The sequence below is a fragment of the Polypterus senegalus genome, chromosome 7, assembly GCF_016835505.1.
Source record: "Polypterus senegalus isolate Bchr_013 chromosome 7, ASM1683550v1, whole genome shotgun sequence".
Classification (NCBI taxonomy): Eukaryota; Metazoa; Chordata; class Cladistia; order Polypteriformes; family Polypteridae; genus Polypterus; species Polypterus senegalus.
Window position 1 is genome coordinate 123576920 of NC_053160.1, and position 22464 is coordinate 123599383.

General features: G+C 39.8%; 2 protein-coding genes across 2 annotated transcripts; both read right to left on the bottom strand.

The window, feature by feature from the left end:
- Positions 1-1605: 1605 nt before the first annotated feature.
- Positions 1606-8537, bottom strand: LOC120532187 (fascin-like). The gene is made up of 2 exons (XM_039758051.1): positions 8521-8537; positions 1606-3061 (listed from the first exon to the last, which is right to left on the bottom strand). Exons 1-2 carry the CDS (start codon positions 8535-8537, stop codon positions 1606-1608), a joined length of 1473 nt encoding a protein of 490 aa, XP_039613985.1.
- Positions 8538-21508: 12971 nt separating this feature from the next.
- LOC120532188 (dynein light chain 1, axonemal-like) lies at positions 21509-22081 on the bottom strand. Its single transcript, XM_039758052.1, has one exon. It carries the CDS (start codon positions 22079-22081, stop codon positions 21509-21511), a length of 573 nt encoding a protein of 190 aa, XP_039613986.1.
- Positions 22082-22464: the final 383 nt, after the last annotated feature.

The following is a 22464-nucleotide window of genomic DNA, read 5'->3' on the forward strand; positions in this document are numbered from 1 at the left end:
CCTAGGTTTTTATTTTTGTACTTTCTCATACGGACGCTGAGCAGGCTCCTGTCAATCGTGGGGAATCCACTGAACAGGATCATCTCCAGACAGAGGAGCAGCTTCAGCGACAGACTGCAGTGACTGCCCTGCTCCGCTGACAGACTGAGGAGATCGTTCCTCCCTCACACTCTGCGACTCTTCAATTCCACCCGGGGGGGTAAACGTTAATATTATACAAAGTTATTGTCTGTCTGTTATACTTTCATTGTTATCAATCTGTAATTTAATATTGTTTTTATCAGTATGCTGCTGCTGGAGTATGTAAATTTCCCCTTGGGATTAATAAAGTATCAATCTATACAAAGTATAGGGAAAGTATTGGAATCCTCCAAAAATTCCATTTTGAGATTTTGATGAATCCCAACATTTTAGACCTCCCCAAGTCTGAAAATATCATTTTTGGAATTATGTACGTATGTCTGTGTGTGTATTTGTGTACGTGTGTGTGTGCGTGTGCGTGTGTGTGTAAAGACAATAACTTGAGTCCGCTTTCTCTTACGTCAACCAAATTTTGCATACAAAACGTAGACTACTATCACCTTTTGGGCTATTTTCATTAACCAGACGTGGTACTTTACCTTTTATTCATGCAGCTGCAGAGTCTGATTTATTCAACTTTACTTTTATAATAATATAAAATATAATCTTAATATAAAAATATAATCACTGTCTTGTGGTTTACTCCTTGAATATCCATATCTGAGTATACTAGAAAGTCTAGGGGAGTCCAATCACCGATTTTTTATTTAAACTTCATTTGCTTGTAGTCCTGCAAATATTTTTGGTTACTTTGTATTCGTTTTTTTTTATCTTCAGATTTGATTTAGCTTTTCATTACATTACATATTTTTTGTAGATTTTCTATTCTGTGTTACTATCCCTATAAACTTGTTAGCACTGATAATTTTTTTTTCTGTTTTGAAATTATGAATCTGGTACTGTTTTTATATAATTCTATGTGCTGGAGCAAACATTGCTTGTGATTCTTTTCCATGGGTATCATATATTAGAAGCACATTCCTATAAATCTACTTTATTTCAAAACCTTAAAAATAGGAAACAGTCCACACCCACAGAGGAGAAATGAATACAGATAATATGGCTTTTTAGGACAAAAAAAACTGTAGTATAAACAGGTGAGAATTAAGTTAGTTATATTAACACCAGCACACCTACTAGGAAATCCTAAATACAAGCCTTAATTGTAATAATGCATATTATAATTATTTACCAGCCTTATTTTATCAAACTATTTCATTCTGCTGTATACTATGCAATTATACTAAAAAAAGGCAAAAGCCATGTAGTTACATTGTTTACATATTTTCTGTTCAATATCGTAACAATTCTTTACCAATAATAAATCAGCAATCTAAATTCTAGTCTAGAAACATGAAATAATTTTGGTTTCTGATAAAAGATTCTTTAAGATACAATTGCTTGTAATAACTAATTAAAACTGAACTCTAAATCTCAATATAGCACAGTCCACACACACTTCATCGTTTTCCTTCATTGCATGTTTCACATAGAGGAAGACAATGTGCACATGTCATTACACCTTTAAAATTCCCAGAGAGCTGAACTGTCAATAGAGCCTGCTGAAGCCTTAAGCACCCCTGTTTGATCACCCTTGAGATACTTTCCATTTATTTTGATTGCTAATTTATCAAAGTCACAAAACTCCAAAAGGAACTCCACTGGGTAGTCACTGCTGCTGACCACATTAGATTCAGAGCCAATCATCCAGTACTTTCCAGTTGAATCTTTAAAACTATAGGCTCCATTATGGAATTCCAGCTGAAAAACATCGTAGAAGGAACGGTTTGAATCAATCGTTCCTGTTATTTTCCTGCAGCCAATGAAGCCTTGCTCTCCACGCAGCACAATGAGTGGTCTGTTAATTAGTTTCATCAGAAACTCTTCACTCTTTCCTGCAATGTCAATTGTTGCCACTAATTGTCCATTTTTTTTAGCTGCCACATATTTTCCATTGACAGCTTTTAAAGTGATTTTTTTTCCGTGCCACTCTATGTCAAAGTAGCACTCTGCATTCTTTTCAGATGCAGTACACTGCAAACCTCCATTAGCAGTCAGAGTCCAGTACTTCCCGTTGCAATTTCGGAAAGCACATTTTTTTGTCTCCTTGTTAATCTCCATTTGGAAGGTTTCTTGATCTCCTTCCACATCCTGGTTAGCAGAAAGATCCAATCCTTGCCTTGTAGAAACATTCTTCTCATTACTAGCAGTAAGCACTACTTGTGCATAGCTCTGCTCCAAGAGAAATAGCTCATCTTTTCCAGCTTTGGTATTCCTACCAGATTTCATGGTGCCTCTTGGTCCAGAAGGAGTCAAGTATTTACCATTGCAGTCCCTAAATGCCACTTTGCCTGAGCAGAATTCAAGAGTGAAACCAGTGTTCTTATCGGGCTTCATAGCCAGTGTTCCATCATTCTTCAGGAACCGATTGTCTGAAGTCTGGATATTGTATCTCTGGTCCCGAAAAACTAATGTAATCAAAGAATCCACCCCCCAGGGCACATCTCTGTCTATGGCAATCTCATTCTGCTTGAAATTGAGATGAGCATATCTTTTGCGGGTGAAACTGTAAATATTAACCTGAGGGTGCATAGCAATGTGGACACTCCACTTTTCCCCTGCTGTAATTGTGTGAGCAAAGCATGTAACATTCTCTTCAGTACCCCCTAAATAGCGTTTGTAAGGTTCGGACTGTAGAGACCAGCAACCATCATCATGAGCGACAATAATAAACCTACAATTGAAATAAGGACTCGCATTGTTCCCTGTCACATTTCCATATTCATCTGTTGCCAAGTACCTTCCTAAATGACTTTTCAAAAAAACAACATTTGAGTCATTAGAATCTTTTTCCAAGGTCCAGATCTGTTTCTTCTTCATGTTGGTTGCAGAAGCATTGATTTTAAATCCAAATGTCTCAGCTGTAAGATATTTTTTGCTATAGTTAATGAGCCCAAATTGACTCTGAATCAAAGATCTGCTTTTGTTTTCCATTAATAATATTGGTGTTTCCTAACTCTATTGGAAAAAAAGCTTCTTTACAGTGAATCTATCTCCAGCTTTTTTTTTTTGGTTTGTTTCCTTTTAAGTAGCCCTGATGATAACTCTAATTATGAACACTGTCTGCTGTCTTCGCCTATTTCTGTAGCCCTGAATCGATTCATTTCATGTCTTCAAATCTTATGGTGGATTTATTGTGAAGCTAGTAACAATAAGCAACACCCACATTTTCATATTATTGGAATGTATCAAAATAAAAGTCTTAAGTTACCAAAACCATTATACAACAATCATTTTTTAAAGGTGAGTATCTTACGGCTCCTGTAGTGCATCTCTTGTCTTAGTATCTTAATTGATAGTATCCATCCATGTTATCATCCAGGTTTTAATTCGGTTTTTTTTGTTGTGTTATTGATTTTCTATATTTATTTTCTGATAAGGTTAAAATTACATCACTGAAGCATTAAGTGAAAAATGGCAGTAATTTTAATTTAACAAAAAGATGTTTTAAATGTATGTAATGTAACTCAGAACCTCAATTGGAGAAGCAAAATAAAAATTAAGTGATGCTTGAACAAATATCTGCACTATAATGACAAAAAACTCTGACACGTCTTAATGCCTACTGTTGGCATACAAGCTGGCAGGCAGTATGGTTAACACACTGTTCCTAAAATCACAATGTTCCCAGTTGAATTCATTGCTTCAGCCTCATTGTAATTCAACTATAAACACAGTATTTCTAACAGTTGTAATGTATTCGGAAATTATAAATTGTCTTAGACAAAGGCATCACTTAAATATTAACACTATACATATTTTCTTTTGTAAATGGGAAAGGCCAGTACATGAACAGATATGGAGATGCAGTAGATAGCATTGCTGCTTCACAGTTCCAGAGTTTTGGGCTCAAATCTTTATCAACTCACCATGATGGAGGTCACACATTCTTCACATGTCTATGAGGGCTCTTTTCTGAGTGCTCTAGTTTTCCATGAGAACTCAAAGATGGGTAGGTCAGGACTGTTCTTATGTTAGTGAGAATGAGTTTGAGCAATAGAGATCTACAATTAACTAGTACAGTACTCCATATAGGGCTGGTTCTTGTCTTGTCTTTTCTAACAGCTTCCTCCACTTTTCTCTCCGTGACTCTAAATTAGGTAAGTGTTTTCAGAAAATTGATCAACAGATAGATAATCCTTTGTTACAGCAATGCACCCTGTGTTAAACTAAACGAAATATCTTGTTTTACTAGAAAACTGTAACCCCAACATTTAGTCCTATATAACATTTTTACATACATTTATTTAAAATCTATTAATGATTTTTGGCATGCTAATCTAGACACCTTCTAACTTATACTTTCTAGTTATTAAAGTTACTTTTTTATGATTGAAAACATCTGTTATTGCACTGCTAAATACAATGATAATACACACAGCAATGTCAGATTTCACCAGCTATGTTTAACAACAAATAACATAACAAATTAACATAAAATTCTCTGATCCATTTAATGAAATATAGGGTTGTTAGGTACCCAATCATATCCAGAAAAAAATGGGCACATTTTTATGGAGTGGTAAAACATTCTAGCAAATTTAATAAAAAAAGATCTGACTCTCCTCAGAAAGAACTGCCTTCTCTCGCCCTTATTGTGCCACACACCTTTGCTTTCCATAAATTGCAATCTATTACTCAGATGGACCTCTAGATATTTATTAGTCTTTCACAACTTTCCTTCATCGTGTATCAAGATAACTGATTCAAACTCATTCATTCATTTTCCACCGCTTACCTAAAGCCGGGTCCCAGAGGCAACAGTCTTAGCAGTAGAGCCATACGTCCTTTAACCCCGCCACTGCCAACTCATTTTGTGGGATCCCAAGGCGTTCCCAGGCCATCTGGGAGATATAATCCTCCCAGCAAGCCCTGGTTCTTCCTGGGGTCTGCTCCTATCTAGTCGTGCCCAGAAATCCTCCACAGAGAGGCATCCAGGAGGCATCCATATGAGATGCATGAAACACTTCGATCTCTAAGGGAGAGCCCAGCCACCCTGCTGACTCGGCTTCTTCTTCACCATTACAGATCAGTATAGCAACCACATAACTGCACTCACTGCCCTAATCCATATGTTGATCTCATTGTCCCTTATCCTCTCACTCATAAACAAGACCCTGAGGTACTTAAACTCTTGAGGTAGTAACTCACTGCCACTCTGAGAGGACAGTCCACTTATCCTTATCCCTGCCGCTTTATATTTGGTCACAAACCATCCCAATGTGTGCTGGCGTTCACAGCCCGATGAAGCCAACAGGACCGTGTCATCTGCAAAATGCAATGATGCAATTCTAAGGCCACCAAACTGGACCCCCTCCCCTCCCCAGCTGTGCCTTAATATCCTGTCCATGAAAATCTCAAACAGTATCTTAGATCTTTGGCCTAAGATGTTCTGGTACCAAGTAACTTATGAGCCACCTTATCTCTGAACATGGTATTCATTATGGACAAACAATGTCTAGCACAGAAGTCCAATAACAAAACAGGGAGGCTGTTCATTCCAATCACACCTCTCCAGAATTCTCCATCATTACCCACGTGGGATGACTGCCAGTAGACCTATGGAGTCCCCACCTGGGACCCTTTCCAGGATCCCCTCCAGTGACTCCAGAAAGGCCTGGTACTCCGAAGTGACATTTGGTGCATAGGGATACATGGCAGTCAGAGTCCTTCCCTCCATGACCTTTAGCCGCACAGAGGCAGCACTCTTGTTCTCTGGGGCAGACTCCAATATAGCATCAGTCAGGCAAGGACTCAATAAGAAGCCCACTCCTGCCCTGTGCCTTTCTCCCCAAGCAACTTCAAAGTAAAGTAGAGTCTAGCATCTTTTGAGGGGGTTGGTTCCAGAACCAAGTGAGTGAATGGAAGTGAGCCCAACTATATCAAGTTAGGTTAGTAGCTCTCTGCCTTCTGCCTCACCCTCAAACTCCGCCCCCCAAGAGACATGATATTCCAAGAGTCAGTTTATGTGTCTGGGTTCCAGTCTGCCAAGGCAAAGGCCTTCAACTGCCACCCAGGTCACATTACACCCGGTTCCAGTTCCTTCTGCAGGTGGCGAGTATACAGGAGGGCAGTCTCATGTTAAGTTTTTGGGCTGTGTCCGACTGGAGTCCGTGGTATATGCTCACCTGCACGCACTTCTCCCAGGCCTGGCTCCATGAAAAGGCCCTGGTAACTCCATAATTTACTGAGCTGAATTATTAGGGGCTATGAATTGCTCTTTGTCTAACCCCTCACCTGGCACCAACTTAGCATTGGGGGGCCCTACCAGAGGTTTCTGCTCTGGACAACATAGCTTCCAGGGTTCAGAGGGGCACTCAAACCTCTCCATCATGATAAGGTGGTAATACCCGTAGAGGTGATTTCAAACTGTTCTTGGCATATTAAAAGTCCACCACCAACTCCTTTCTCTTTGTAATGTCCAATTAATAATAATACATTGTATGTATAAACCACTTTTGCAATGTTCAAAGCACTTTATAAGAATTTAGAATTTACAACAGGACATATACAACATTGGATATAAATAATATCTGCTGTGGTAAAAAAACAGGCAGCAGACAGAAAAAGATACGGGGATACCCACCCTGTACACTGAAAAATCAGAAATTTAAGAAAGCACATCTTTAAAAGGCAGAGTTCAAAAACGAAATAACTACCAGGATATGTCTGGGCTATAAATATGGTGGATTAGAGGAAGAGGTGGAGTTAGGGAGGCCAGAACAGGAATTAATGAGGAAGGTAAATGGGTTTTGGGTATTGGAAGATGATGTCATCAAAAGGTGCCAGAAGTGACACCATCAGTTCTTCAGCTGGTCTGCAGAGGGACAAGAGGAGAAAGGATCAAATGCCTGCACCAACCCCTAGTCTGGCTGAGAAATAACACTATTTGAGCCTATAAACCATCTTCCATGGACACGTGTGACACAACATAAAAGACTAAATAAAGATTAATACAGGGTACACAAATCTTTAAATTAGTATAACAGATAATACACCAGATTGAAACACAATAAAAATTAATGTTGAATAATTTATTCCATTTTTATCATTACTGCAATAAGTAATTTCTGTGATAAACACATTGCTGCATTAAATTGCTATATTTTATGAAGTAGACAGTTTCTCACTTTCTAGAATGCTCTTTATTTCACAATCTAAATATCGCAACAACCAAAAAGTGCATGTAATTCTCACACAAGCACAAACACATATGTGGTCACTTTCCAGGTTTGCATGCAATTACTATTACAAATGTTATGTTATCAAACATTCCCCCTTCCTAAAAGTCAAGTATTAAAGGATGTAACAAAATCCTGTGATTAGCCTGGGCATTGACAAGCCTGCTGGGGCCATAGCTGCCAAGCGACTGATGGCTGGGAGGTCTGGGGTGCCAGTTCAAACGCACTGCTAAAGCTGTCATCTAGTGGAGGTGCTGACCTAAAATGTGTACTATGAAACTAAGACCCTGGCATTGTCAGGTCAGGTGCTGACACTTTTTGCAGGGAACATTCATGCCATTGAGAGCCATCCTGTAGCAGAAATGTGACTGGGCCCAATTGCCTGGTAATTTGATGAAACAAAGAATGAAAAGAGTGTGGCTTATTGGCACAATGTACATTCCGTACTCTCAACAACACTGATATTGGGCGACTTTACTCTGAAGCTGATCAAATTGCCGTTTCATTTTCTTTTGCCCTCGTCTGACTTTGGCAATTTCTGAGGGTGCAGAATGGCCTAAAGCCATTGGACAAAGACGATCTAAAGGAAGTGGAAGTTCCCAACCAATCATTAACTTAGTTGGTGATCTCCCAGTGGTTGAGTGTTTGAGTTGTGCAGTAGTAAAGTAGGTTTTGGTTGAGGGCAGTATAAAAATTTCAACCTTGAGCAAGATGTGCTCTGATACCATTTTTAAGCGACTGATTAAATCTGTCCACCCATCCATTTGCCTGAAGGTTATAATAAGCTGTCTTGCAATGTTCAATACTATGATTCTTTGGAAATGATGTGAATTTTGCTGAGATGAATCGAGGCCCATTGTCAGTTGTAATTACAAATAAAAGTCCGAAACAGGCTATCAGAGCCTACAGTTCATCAATTACAGCTGCAGACCACCAAGCAGGCACACCGCCACCCAAACCCTTCACAGACACACACAGAGGCACAAGTACAAGCACACGCTTTTATTTTCCTTTTTTCCTCATGGGAAACACCTCCCCCCTTTTCCCACAAGCACAACACAGTCCAGCACAATACAGATTTTTCTTCTTCTTTCTCAATTTTTTTTCTCTTCCACTCCTCCTGGCAAGCTTGATCTCCCTCCTCCTAATTCAGACTCCCAAGTAGTGTCTGCTGGCTCCTTTTATACGGCACCAAGACATGCCCCAGGTGCTCATTGATGCATTTCTGGCAGCACTTCCGGGTGTGGTGGAAGATCTGCACTCCAGGGCTCAGCAGCTGCTGCAGCTCCCCCTGATGGTGCCCACGGATCCTAACAGGGTTGTATCCAACTCTAATTCCCATGGAGCCCTACAGGAGTCTGAGGCACCACTGCAACCCAGGGGGGCTGCCATCTAGTGTTCTGGGGGAGGTACTGGTCTGGATACACTCCCTCCCCCTGTCCTTCAAACTTGGAGGCATCCTGGCTGGGCAAGGGCCCCGGCCATACACCACACAGTCTTTGAAATGACTGTGCTCACTGGACCAACTTCAGGCCACTTAGAGTGCAGATCATATATGACTACAAAAAAATGATGGTGGGGAGGAGCACTGCTGCAGGTGCTCCCATGGGTGTGCTAGCCACTGAAGGGGCTGAAATAGTGGAGGATTAGGTAACCCTGTCTTCCTACTAACAAGACAAGCAGAGCAATCCTTAACAAAGACCTTTATATTAGTGTCAATACCTGGCCACAATACCCAATTTCTGCACCTAGGTTTCATCTTCAGAATTCCTTGGTGACTCTCATGAGCCATTGCCAAAATACGAGACCACAAACTTTATATCCATATATCCAATTTAGTGCAGATTGTAGAACCACAAAATTGAGATTTAATTTCTTCAGCTGTTTGCAGTGGGTATTTGCCTGAGACCACAGCCTTGTTAACTGCAAAAAGGTCAATACAGAGATGCAGCCCCCCTGACTTTTTATGTGCAATTACTAGACTGTAGATCCAGGGTGGTGCACTAACTGGTTCTATAATTCCTTAATCCACAGGCTATTTCAACTGTGTATGGATACGTCTGGGCTTGTGCATCCTACACCATTAGAAGTAACTTGCAGGATTTATGCACCATTGTAATCATGCACAGTAAATCCAAGGGTGAGGAAAAGGTCGATACCCAGAATATTGGCTCCTTGCTTTGTAACATGAAAGCAAAATTTAGAAGGAGATCTTGTTCAATAACAAACATGGAACAGTAAAGTTCTCAGACATCAGTTTTAGTGTAACAATAACCAGCCATAGCTATAAATGGCCTTTGCAAAGGTGAGAATAAAATTGATTGTGTATAGCATAATTAAGAACAGACACTTTATCTCCTGTATCCAAAAGCAAAGTGATGCACACATCCCATATATATAGTGACAGATAGGGGGCACTATCGCTCCCTTGAACCCCTGTCCACAACTCCGGACACCAGGTAAAAGTCCAATAATCGACTTTATTAAATTGCCACAGTGCACAAAGCACCCTCTCCTCCACAATACTCATTAAATTATACAATACACTACAATAAACCAATCCTCCACTCCCAGACGCGTTGCCCTCCTACCACCCAGCTCAGCTCGCCGTCTGGGAGCTCCCATAGTCCTTTTATAGTACCAGACCCGGAAATGTTTCCCAATCCCCAGTCCATGTGACTCTTTCACTTCCGGGTCAGGTACAAGTCCTTTTCTTTTCACCCCAGAAGCATGTCGCTCTTCCTCTGATGCACTTCCGGGGTAAAGGGCATAAATAAATGTTTGGTCCTCCCTGCAGCTCCCTCTTGCGGCCCCTGTGGTATCCAGCAGGGTCTGGTATAAAAAATTACATAGTCCATGACTCCCTGCTGGTCTTCGGGGCACCTCCATACTGCAGGGAGGGCTCCATCTGTTGGCCTGGGGTATATATATACTGCACAGGTTTTGAAGTTATGAGAACAAGAGTGCACTACATGGATGGATGCTGGTGTTGAATGTGAAGCTAAGAGATGTCCAGATACAAGCACCAGGGATGGATGAACGCATCTTGCAAAATTGTTTAATTCTGTTCCATTTCCTACATCTCTACACTCATGCTAGACTATTTGGGTCCCTGTAAATAGTGGTGCTTCTCCATGCTTCCAGGACTGGGGCAGCTGTCTCAGTATAGTTATCAGCAAAGGCTAGTTGTAATGTCTGCACTGATAAAGGAGGAGCTGCTGTCGGTTGTGCCGCATTCTACACTGCTGATCGAACCTGGCATGTAATCTCCATCACCTTCTCTCTCATAAGATTGCATTCATGATCTCTCCCTATCAGGTGCACTATGCATTCTCTATCAGCTGACCTCTAATCTTGTTCTGAAGCAGACCAAAATTGCAGTGTCCTGCTAATCCCCATAGCACGGCTGCACTTACGAAAGTGAAACTGCCATAAAAGAATGCTGTGTGTTCCATAAAAGTGTTTCTTGAGTGCCACAAATGCTGCACCATACGAGTCAGTTGAGCCCAATATATGAAAAACATGCTGCCCTTCCATGCCCAAACAAAGAAGCAAGATGTCATGCTTGTATACGTCACGTATGTTCAAGCCATGCACAATCAGAGAGGTTTGAAAAGACTGAAATCAGCTAGTTCAGGGCACAGGAGCATCACCAGGTAAAGGTAAGAAAGGAGGTGTTGGTGGTAGTAAAATTCCTGCCATTCTCATCAACAAATTTAGTATTTATGAAGCACACAGTTTCTCACTTGCTGGAACACTTTATTTCACAGTCTAAATATTACAACAACCAAAAAGCATGTGTAATTCTCACACATGCACATATACATATGTGCTCATTTTACATGCATGCATGCAATTATTACAAACGTTATGTTATCAAACATAAATATATAGCTTTGATAAACTTAAGCTACAATTAAATTATATAAATAACTGAATAACAAACTAAAAGGCGGACAGCAGCATCTCTTTCACTCTCCTGACACTCCTAGCAAACAATGTCATCATATGCATAAGCAGTCAGTGTCCACCAACTCATTTATTGGCAAAGGCAGCAACAGCATGGATATACCGGAGACCAAAAAGTCTGGCTTAAAAGCAGAAGATTTGCTTCCCAAACGAGTTAGCAGATCGTTTGTATGGCAGCACTTTGGCTTTAAATGGAAAAACTATTTACAAACTCAGGTATTTGGCAAATCGTGTCAAGTGGAGGTAGATTCTTTCAGTGGAAACACAACAAACCTGTTCCACCATATAAGGGACACTTATAAAGAGCAGTACGAATAGTGCTGTTCACAGAAATGTTAAAACAGCACAGCCAGAGTGAAGACAAAATCTGAACCATCTCTAAAGCAGCCATTGATTTCCAAAATGAGCGTCACCATCTGTTGCAGGCCTCAAATGCAGGAATGGATTTTTATTAACAAATGAAATGATGTTGACCAGAAAAAACATGAAATATCTTGGGTTCATACTGTCTGCAATGAAACAAAAGTCAAAGTAAATTTAAGACACACTGCGTCTTTTTCTTTTTGTATTTTTTTTTCATACCATCCCAACATTTTCTGATTTGGGGTTTGTATATATACATATGTACAAAAATACTTAAAATCTCCATAAAGAATAAAACCATTTAAATAATTAAAACATACCATGTAAAAGTGGACATATGAGGGACATGGATTTTAACTTCGTCACTGCAACACCCAGTAAGCCCTTGACCACTTCACATACCTGACTCCAGACCTTTTCTAGGCCATTTTATAGAAGTGCGTGAAATTAGTCTCTTACAGAGATAACACCCACCTTTTTCACAAACCATGTGTTGCTATTTTGGCCATCCATCCATTTTTATTAATCTCACATGAAGATGGACTAGTGCAGGGCTGGGCAAAGTCCATCCTGGAGAGCCACAGTGGCTGCAGGGTTTTGATCCAACCCAGTTGCTTAATTCGAAAACAATCCTTGCCAAAAATTACATTTTCTGGTTTGTTAGTGCTTTAACTCTGCCATGTTAGGTCATTCTCATTTTTCCTTTCTAAGGATATCATCCAAATAATTTGAAGTCTAAAACAGACGAGTTCTTCTCAGTGCTTCACTTTTTGCTCTTCACTTTCCTTCCAAGTATTTAATTAAACCCAATAGTGCCTGATAAATACACACAGGTGGAAATGGAAATACGCTAAATGGAGAACTGCTGCTTTCCTTAGTCATTTGCATCTTATTGCTAATGAGGAGCAATCAAAAACCGAGAATATAGCTGTTTAAGACTAAAATAAGCTATAAGGGTTCAAGTTCTTAATGAGTGAGACGACTAAAATGAAGCAGAGGTGTTACTTGAGCAGTAAGTGATCCTTATCAGGCTATTGGGTTGGAACAAAAACCTGCAGCCACCGCGGCCCTCCAGGAATGACTTTGCCACCCCTGGGCTGGCGTGTTTTACTACTGACAATATGAAAAACATGATCAAAGCTACTGAAGTAAATGACTGGCCCAGACTTCAGTGTTTTGGACAAAGACAAAACCCTAACCCTAACCCTCACTGTCAGTTTTTATTTTATTTTGGAAAATTTAACTGGCTAGTAATACAGAGTAATGCAGAGTTAAAAAGTTTGCTGTTCTATTATTACTACTTATGTTTAGGCAGACACTTTTTGGGAGACTTAACATGAGTGCTAAGTAGTTATCTACTGTAGGTAAATGTTTCAAGTGTACTGGCAAATACAGACCAGAGTGGCTAACAAACTGGATCCCTGAGCTAAGGTAAAACAAAGGCAATAGTCACATAAGTTGTTTTTTTTCTATCTTTTCCTAAAGTACACTACTGCCTGTTGTTTAATGTTGTGGGCAATTGCACCCCAAGACCTAGATTGTAATTAAGTTTTGCTGCAATCTGATTTGATCATTTTATTTATTTAAAATGTTGTGTGGGTGGCACGGTGGCGCAGTGGTAGCGATGCTGCCTCGCAGTTAGGAGACCCAGGTTCGCTTCCCGGGTCCTCCCTGCGCGGAGTTTGCATGTTCTCCCTGTGTCTGCGTGGGTTTCCTCTGGGCGCTCCGGTTTCCTCCCACAATCCAAAGACATGCAGGTTAGGTGGATTGGCGATTCTAAATTTGTTTGTGTGTGTCCTGCGGTGGGTTGGCACCCTGCCCAGGATTGGTTCCTGCCTTGTGCTCCGTGTTGGCTGTGATTGGCTCCAGCAGACCCCCGTGACCCTGTGTTCAGATTCAGCGGGTTAGAAAATGGATGGATGGAAAATGTTGTGTTATAGGCAAGGAGCACATGTAAATCAATATTTCCCCTGTTTAACAATCCAGCATACTGCTTTTAGATAGGGACAAACTAGAGCTAACATACAGCCTATATGCATCAATGTTAACAAAACTTGGAAATGTTGTTTTGGTTTTTGCAAATGTAACTTCAATATGGATTGTAACTCACTCAGGTTTTCCTTCCTGCTTCTGGTATTTTCAGAAAATGCTGTTAAAGGTGACATTGATTGTGCTGCAGGGATGTGCAGAAAGCTGGTGGGACATTTCTCCCACATTTGGAAAAAGAAGGTGGCACTGAAGACTGCACAGAGGGATTCAATTTCCCTGAGTATTGTCTGATTATAGAGTGCCCAGGGCACATGTGGCACAAGGCAGAAAATGGCTGAGCACGTTCTAGAGCAGGGGTAGTCAATTATGATTTAAGGAGGTCCAGATAGAGAAAATTTCCTCATGTACAGGTCCGCAGTATCATCATGTTTAAGTTGCATTATAATTTTTACATTACAATTAATTCATATATGTCGAAGTAGCATTGCCATTGTATCAACATCTGCATTGTGTGAAGTCAATGACTCAAATCAAACAAAGAAAGTTCAATGCCATTTCAACAATATTTATTCTCAGTGCAACTCTGGACTCTGGAGGGCTACATACAGTAACATAAGAAAAATAAATAACAGTAAAAGTAAGTAAAGGCAAGGTAACTTTGACATTCAACTGAGAATTATAAATAATAAGTACTTTCATAATAATAACAATAATAAGTTTTAACGTTTCAACAAAAAAAAGACTTGGCCTCATATAAAATAAAATATATATGTGTTTTTAATATGTGCACAACTGAACAGGCATAACCAGTTTCACAGTAAATCTGAATATCTTTAAATAGGTGAACGTATCTCCCCCTCCTTCATTCCCTCATATCCCACTGCCTATTTTCTCTTGTTCAGTGAGAGAAATGAGCTCTTGCTTGGTCTGCCACGATTTTAAATCTAGGCTGGAATGGTGTCAGTGCCATCATCATGCATGTGTGAAGATATTCATCACTGAATGCTTTTTTGTGACGTCCCAAAATCCATGCATCTCTGAGGGAAGTCTCGTTAGCGAGTTGTTGGCCAGTAAATGTGTTAAAATCTTTGCTGACCCGATCGTTAGTTGGCTTTAAGATCGCTTGTTTTCTGTATCCTAAATAGTAAATTTAGTGGGTAACTTTTCTCAAATGTAATGTTGTGCTTAGATTCATAGCGGTGTTTCACATTCCCGCTTTTAACCACTGCACAGAGTGGATGGGACACGGTGGTTTCAAGCTTCCTACGGTTAGTATGAACATAATTGCCTCGGTCCATTCCGGATTAAAAACCTGGTTTTCAGTGTCAAGCTTCCGCTGTTGAGCAAAAGCCATGGCACATTGACTATTTTGTCGCTTTTCTCTCTCTCGTCTTCTCACTCCGGTATATTTTTTCTCTCCATGTCACTACCGCTGCCACAAGAGTGCCAGCTGTTTTCACTCAGAATGCAGGTTTTCCGCTCCTCTACTCAGTGAAGGCCCGCCCTACTCTGCCTGTGATTGGCTGACATTCTTGCCTTCACGTTGACTAATATCAATCTTCATGCTTAAACCAAACAACTCGAACCCACGAAGGCAACAAGTACTGGCCGATCAGAGACACGTAGGATGTCCCTTTCGCTGAGTAGCGGTGTCAGAAAAGAGTTGCTGGTAAAAATGTAATCTCCGACAAAACTAAATAAAACTCAATGATATGTCTGGGTCCAGACCCGGACCGCCTATTAGTGAGCTGTGTTCTAGAGCAACAGTCATAAGTCCTCTCTGATGACAGAAAGACATGCCACGTGGTTCCAATATGGCAGGACAAAGAGGTACTTAAGTCAGTGAATAAGGCAGTGAAACTTCTTCAGGAATCTACAGAGGCACTGTCTGGAGAGGACTATTTTAGTGTGTCTTATGTGCAACCAGTACTTCATCTGTTGAAGATGAAAACACTTGCAACACATGAGAAGAGCAGTGATTTGACCCACTCAATCAAAAATAGAGTGTGGGAGTATATGAAGATGACTAACCACAGCCCAAACTCTGACACTGCTTTCCTTGATCCACGATTCATAGCAATCAATATGTGGCCTAAACATCTCACAGACACCAAGACAAAGTTATTGTCTGAGATGACTATGACACAAATGGTCATTTTATTTGGGATGATTGATAGGTTGATAGGTAAAAAGCAAATCATCAAACTTAAATATGTGTGTTCAAGTTTTAGTATGTGATGTCAGCATCATTGTTCACTAACAACATGTGCTGGAAGGCTTGCAGTGCCAACAGGATTAATGTGGGTGCTTTGATGTCTGATAAATGGTTCAATGTGGTGGAGCAAATCATCAAACTTAAATGCTGATATGCCTTTATGGTGCTTTTCTTCATCCATTTCTCACATAGGCAATACAAGTGTTGCATATCCCCATCGTAATGACGCGATACATTTAAAGGTCTCGCATACCATCTTCTGTGTCTCTGTTGCCTTCAAATCATGGCTCATAGAAGGCTACTTCAGATTAGTCCAATGTTTTATTCCTTGCCTTTCTCTGGTACTTTTAGCTGTGTATTAACCTGTTCGAGAATCCATGACCTGCAACTGAGACAAAGCTTTCTGACACTGGGCAGTACGTTTCGCTCCAGAATTTCTTGATAGTCTCGAGATATCATTGTTCCTTGCACACAAGGCACTCCTGGCCCAGACCCAGCAATTCTGCCCCAAAAATAACTGAGCCTCCTCCATGTTCCACAGTTGTTATGGCATTCTTTTCTTTGAAAGCTTTATTGTTTTGTCTCCTCTTGGGTCTTCATAAGTTTCAAGTTAAAATGGATAGTCATTGTTTTATCTTGGTAGAGTAATATATATATTGCTCTACTGTCCCCTATTGTATTATTAATATGTAGCCTTAGAATACCTAATCTCACAGACTTACCACTGTATATAAGATATTATTCTATATAACTTATTCCCACCTTCCCTTCTATATCTATAACCTCAGGCAATTAGATGTAGTAAAAAGACAAGCAGGAGTTAAGTTACACATAAAATAATGTATTACTGATCATAAATAATAACAAAATGCAAAGTACATTTGAATATTGGCAACCATACAACCTGATAAAATGGTGATGTGTAATTCAGGTGGCACACAGACTTGTAGTTACTTAAAATGTCTCTAGTTAAGGCATAGTTGGTGCTCAGCTTTCAGCCACATGTCTGTTCAATATGGCTGCTGAGCTGTGCTCTTCATTGTGTTGTCTTCATCATCACAGGTTAGCAAGAGAGATGCTTCTTCATCATATGTCAGTCAGAGAGAGAGAATGTGGTTGAGCAAGTACATTTATAGATGTTCTCTCCAATTCCTAGAACCAATAGGACATCATGGTACTTAAAGGCCTCTGAGACAAGCCAATTCCAAACAGCCATATCTCAGACCAATGGGAGCAATAGTACATTTAACACCTGCAACTGCCCACCCCACCCCCCACGACCATATGTTAAGCTAACCTGGCTTTGTGTGGGGGAAAACTGGTTTAAGACACATCCCCCAAATCCTGTCGTAAAATTACAAAGAAAAGTCGTAAACATGGGGGGGGATAAACAAGAATGCCTCTCACCAAGGTACCTCTAAATTACATTGGTTTGCCTAAATTATAAATAAAGACATACAAAACATTTATCAAGTTATATGTAAAATCCCACATCACAACAGTCATTAATGGCATTAGAGAACAATAAAATGTTTCACTGCATTCTGTATAGGGCGGCACGGTGGCGCAGTGGTAGCGCTGCTGCCTCGCAGTTCGGAGATCCGGGTTCGCTTCCCGGGTCCTCCCTGCGTGGAGTTTGCATGTTGTCTGCGTGGGTTTCCTCCCACAATTCAAAGACATGCAGGTTAGGTGGATTGGCGATTCTAAATTGGGCTTGGTGTGTTTGTGTGTGTCCTGCGGTGGGTTGGCACCCTGCCCAGGATTGGTTCCTGCCCTGGGGATGGGATTGGCTCCGGCAGACCTCCGTGACCCTGTATTCAGATTCAGCGGGTTAGAAGATGGATGGATGCATTCTGTATACTTGACAATGATGACCCTATATACCCATAAACGTGCAAATGGATTTTTTGACAGTTCCACAAATTGAGTGGAGTAGTTGCCATTACATTTAATACACTGTTAAAAACTCATTAAACATAAATATGAGAAGGAATGGCGAATGGAGATTCTTAAAACTTCAGCATTGCCCTGTTCCAAAGACTTCAGTGATTATAGGGGTGACATTAACAAACTAAAAGAATGGAAAAAAAAAGAGAAAAGTTAAATGACAGATGTTTGTAGCATGTACAAGTGTGCTGGGTTGCAGGAATAAGCAACAAAAAAGAAGTTTAGAAAGAACTTCTAAAAGATAAAGTGGTCCAACTTGAAGTACCACCAATCTCTTCATATTTCCTTTTTAATGTATCAGTGAAAACAAAGTTAGCTGACGATCGATCTAACTTTAGCATAAGCTAAATCTTAAATGATGATGAGGATCAATAGAACTAAAGTCAATGTCAAACATTTTTACCTCCAGCCACAAAGTTACAGAGAGAGGAGTAGAGATGATAGTTAGGGTTAGGGTTTTTGTGTTATAGCACAACCAACCCAGCATTTTGGAAGGATGCTTCATGTGACCGGGTGAGATGTACTCTAATTGACAGATGTTTGAGAATATTTAACAATCAGCGGTTTGACTGACCAGCATCAGTGACAGACATAGGCCTTGGCAATAAGCACAGAGTCTTGAGACAAATGTTTTACTAATTATTATTCTTCACTTTTTCTAGTTGTGATTAGTACTGTTTTCATACCAGGTTAAGCTGGCCTGTGTTGATAGGTTGAGGGAGGCAAGTAAACAGTTAAAATGCTGACAGCTTGGATGTTGTTTATAGCAGAATCATTTCAGTACACCTCAGTGCCAGCAGCAACTCCGTAGGTTATGCATCAGCAAAATCCAGCAGCACACTGTGCATTTGGCTCAGTTCAACCGAACTAGTGACCGGATTTTGTGATTGCTAGTGGGGAAGGAAGGCAGCCAATTGATAATTGTGTTATTTTCTTTGCAAAAATGCAAAATGTGTTATTGTGGACTTTTTACTGTGTTTTATTATCGAATGTAAAACATGTATTGTGTTTTTCAGCAATTGCCAGCCCTTCACGCAATCCTAATGCAAATCACTGTTGTGTAAATGGCATAGTATTTGCTGTCAATTCAACTTGATATCCTACAAATACAAATAAATCTTGGTGTTTGGTTGAACAATGTATTTTATGGTACATGTCTTTAGTTTGGTTCTGGCTGTTGCAGGGGTTTGAAAAGGGGGGCCCTGAAGTATTGTTTGGCTAAGGGGCCCACTAACTTAAGATCCATCCTTGCCTTCAGTAATAGACTACCAACAGTTTAATGACTGCTGCCTGATATGCATATATATATATTTTTAAAAGCAAAACATCTTCACATTTGTCAGCTCATAATGGTAAGGAAAGGAAATAAAAAACAAAAGGCCAAATGATGCCAGCACAGTGAAAAATGAAGCGCTTCATGAAAATCAGCATCTTTAGTACTGAAATAACTTGGAAACATTGGTGATTACTGGCCCCCTAAAAGAACTGTTGGTTCCATCCATTATCCAACCTGCTATATGCTAACTACAGAGTCACAGGGGTCTGCTGGAGCCAATCCCAGCCAACACAGGGCACAAGACAGGATACAAACCCCGGGCAGGGCACACACACCCCCCAAGCACACACTAGGGACAATTTAGAATCACCAATGCACCTAACTTACATGTCTTTGGACTGTGGGAGGAAACCCACGCAGACACTGGGAGAATATGCAAACTCCACGCTGGGAGGACCCGGGAAGCGAACCTGGGTCTCCTAACTGCGAGGCAGCAGCGCTACCCACTGTGCCACCATGCCGCCCACTATTGGTTCCTTTGTAGTCAAATCTGCTATCATCATCTTTGGTCACTATGCAGTTTTGCTCCAATATTTTGTGGCTTCCAGCCACCACCTCTGGCTCACTCCACTGACCTGGGGTCAATTGCAACACCATCTGGCACACTTTACCCACCTCTGTAAGTTTATCTAAAGTGTGAAATACGGTAAATGAGCATCCATCCAACACCACCCAAACATCCAACTCCTCCCCAAAGATCCAGATCCTCCCCCTTTCACAGGTTGGAGGTGGGGTAACTTGGACTAAGGCCAGGACGCTACCGGAGGCTCACCGGTGGACATGCACCCAGGCTGATGAGCTTTCTTCTTTAAGTGCTTTTCTTCAGTGCCCTATCAGAGTCATCTGAAATTATTAGTTTAGCCAGTGCAGTTAAATGTGTTGGCAGAGTCTGATGTCTTTAATATTTCCTCCGTTACATTTTCATACTATTGCTTTCATATGAAATAAAGTCTGTTGACAGCAAAATATATTCATGCGACTCACTTCTGTGGAATATTTGTAGCTGTACCTCGATGGTTTAGATTATCTTCAAAACAAAAGATAGGAAAATCTGATCAGAAAGTGTGCATGTTCAAAACACCAAACCATAATGCTTTTTAAATATAGATTGTTTTTTTACTTTTAGCAGAAGCAAATGTTAATGGATAAACAGTGTGATGCACAAAGAGTACACTATTTTAAAATATTAACTATGTGAAATATTTTGCAGCAAATATTTTCCATTGCATAGAACAAGAGACTGCACACAACACATTTTACATTTAAAAAAATAAATATACTGTTTTAAGTTTTCAGAAATATTAAGTTTTCATTATATTTGCATGAATAAAACATACTCATTAGAGTTAATTTAATACATTTTATTCTGCTTTCTTCAAACTGGACATGCTAAAGCAGCTATACACATAAAATATAATTGTTAAAATCAAAAAGCATAAAATAGTACGCTAAACCCTTCCTATGTACAAGTCTGTGTATACGATATCCGATTATATTAGATTTGATATGTCTGAGAAGATAAATTGAATGTTTTCTTGTGTGAACATGACGAAATAAAAAACCTCAAAAGAGTGTAAATCTGCAGATTGGGGTCCACAGCTAGAATCAAACCTGGGAGATGAAGCAGTATGTCAATACACAAAGTATTACATTAAGAAAATAACACCATTGTAATGGTAAATAATGCATTTCAATACAAAACTGAGTACAGGGAATACGCTTATTAAGGAAAAAAGGAATGAAAAAATCGGTGAGAAGCGTATTACTGAGCCAAAGTATGGAAGTGGACCAGGCCTGGTGTAAATGCTGTTTTTTCTACTTCACTGTTTAATATTTTCTTAAAACTATCTAAACCATCAGATTTGATGATTTATGCTCATTTGGTCAATTATTTACATTATAAATACACCTGTGGTGTTTTGTTTAATACAAGTCAATAAACGTACAAAAAGGAAATTTATTTTGATAAGAATCGGATTAAAGTCAAAACTGGATTTTGATTAAGAAACGGTTCAAGCAAAAACGTGAGCAGAGATACAGCTACTTCAGAGTAAATACCTCGCTGAGAACAATTTACAGAAATATCCATATACTCAGTTCCTGAACTAATTTATTTCAAGTCAGGGTTGGTGGCATCTGTAGATGGTAGTGCTGGATACAACACAGAATCACCTCATGTGGGCATCACCAGTCAAACACAGTGCACACGCTTGCATAAATATTCACTTATTTGCCATTGCCAAATTTAAATATAATACACAGAGATAAAACAAGACAAAACGGTTAAGAAACAAACATACATTAAATATTTCATGAGCTACGAACAACAATAACAGATACTGAATTCCATATCTTGCTCCTGCAGTTTCATTCACCCTCTTCACTCTCTTGTTTGATAATCGTATTTCCATCTAATTTTTTAAGTTTCGGAACCCTTTTTGATGCCTCATCTATCCAAGTGCCTTCTGCTGAATACTTCTCCTCCAGTGCATTGCCAACAAAAACGAGCTCAACAAGAGATGGAAGTTCTGCCAATCTAACAAATTCAGCCCAGTCTTTAACCAGATTGTTTGACATGTAAAGCACCTTCAGCTTCTTCATGACATTAATCCCTTTGAGTTTTTCTATCTGATTATAGGAAATCCACAGCTCCTGAAGAATGTCTCCAACAGCTTCCAGTCCATTTAAATTCTTTATATTATTGCGACCAAGTGACAAAATTTTGAGATTTTTGAGTCCATTAAGATTTGAAATTTTTTCAATACAGTTTGTTGAAAGAGACAACTTCTCACAGTTAACTAATGCAGCTAAAGAGGCATCCATCTTTTCAATGGGGGGAAACTGAGCATATAAAGCGACCTCTTGTGCTTCAGAAGCCTTCTGTCCTTTCCTTTCTTCCCATTTTGTTATTGCTTCTTTTATAGTGGTTGCTTTAGCCATTTTGTTCTGTCCACCTCAAAAATGACCCTGCAGTGTATACTTGGTAGAATAAACAAGAAAGCAGGAATATAGGTACAGTATCAAAAAGCAATACAATTGCTTCCCCTGAAATGGCCATGCAGAATGTTTGTATCCCAAGATAAACACCATTCCTCCTACCAACCTAAATTATGTTTCAAAATATAAGACATCCCAATTCCCAATACTGTTTTGGTGTATTTCTTTCTGTTTTTTGCTTTGTTTTTCATTCAAAATTATTGTACACTGCAGTGAAAAGTAAAATAAAAATTTACACAATGAAAGTTAATGTGATTAAATATTAAGTCTATCATATTGGATTAAGTGGGCCTGAGAAAGAAGAATTTTGCAGTTGCAAAACAACA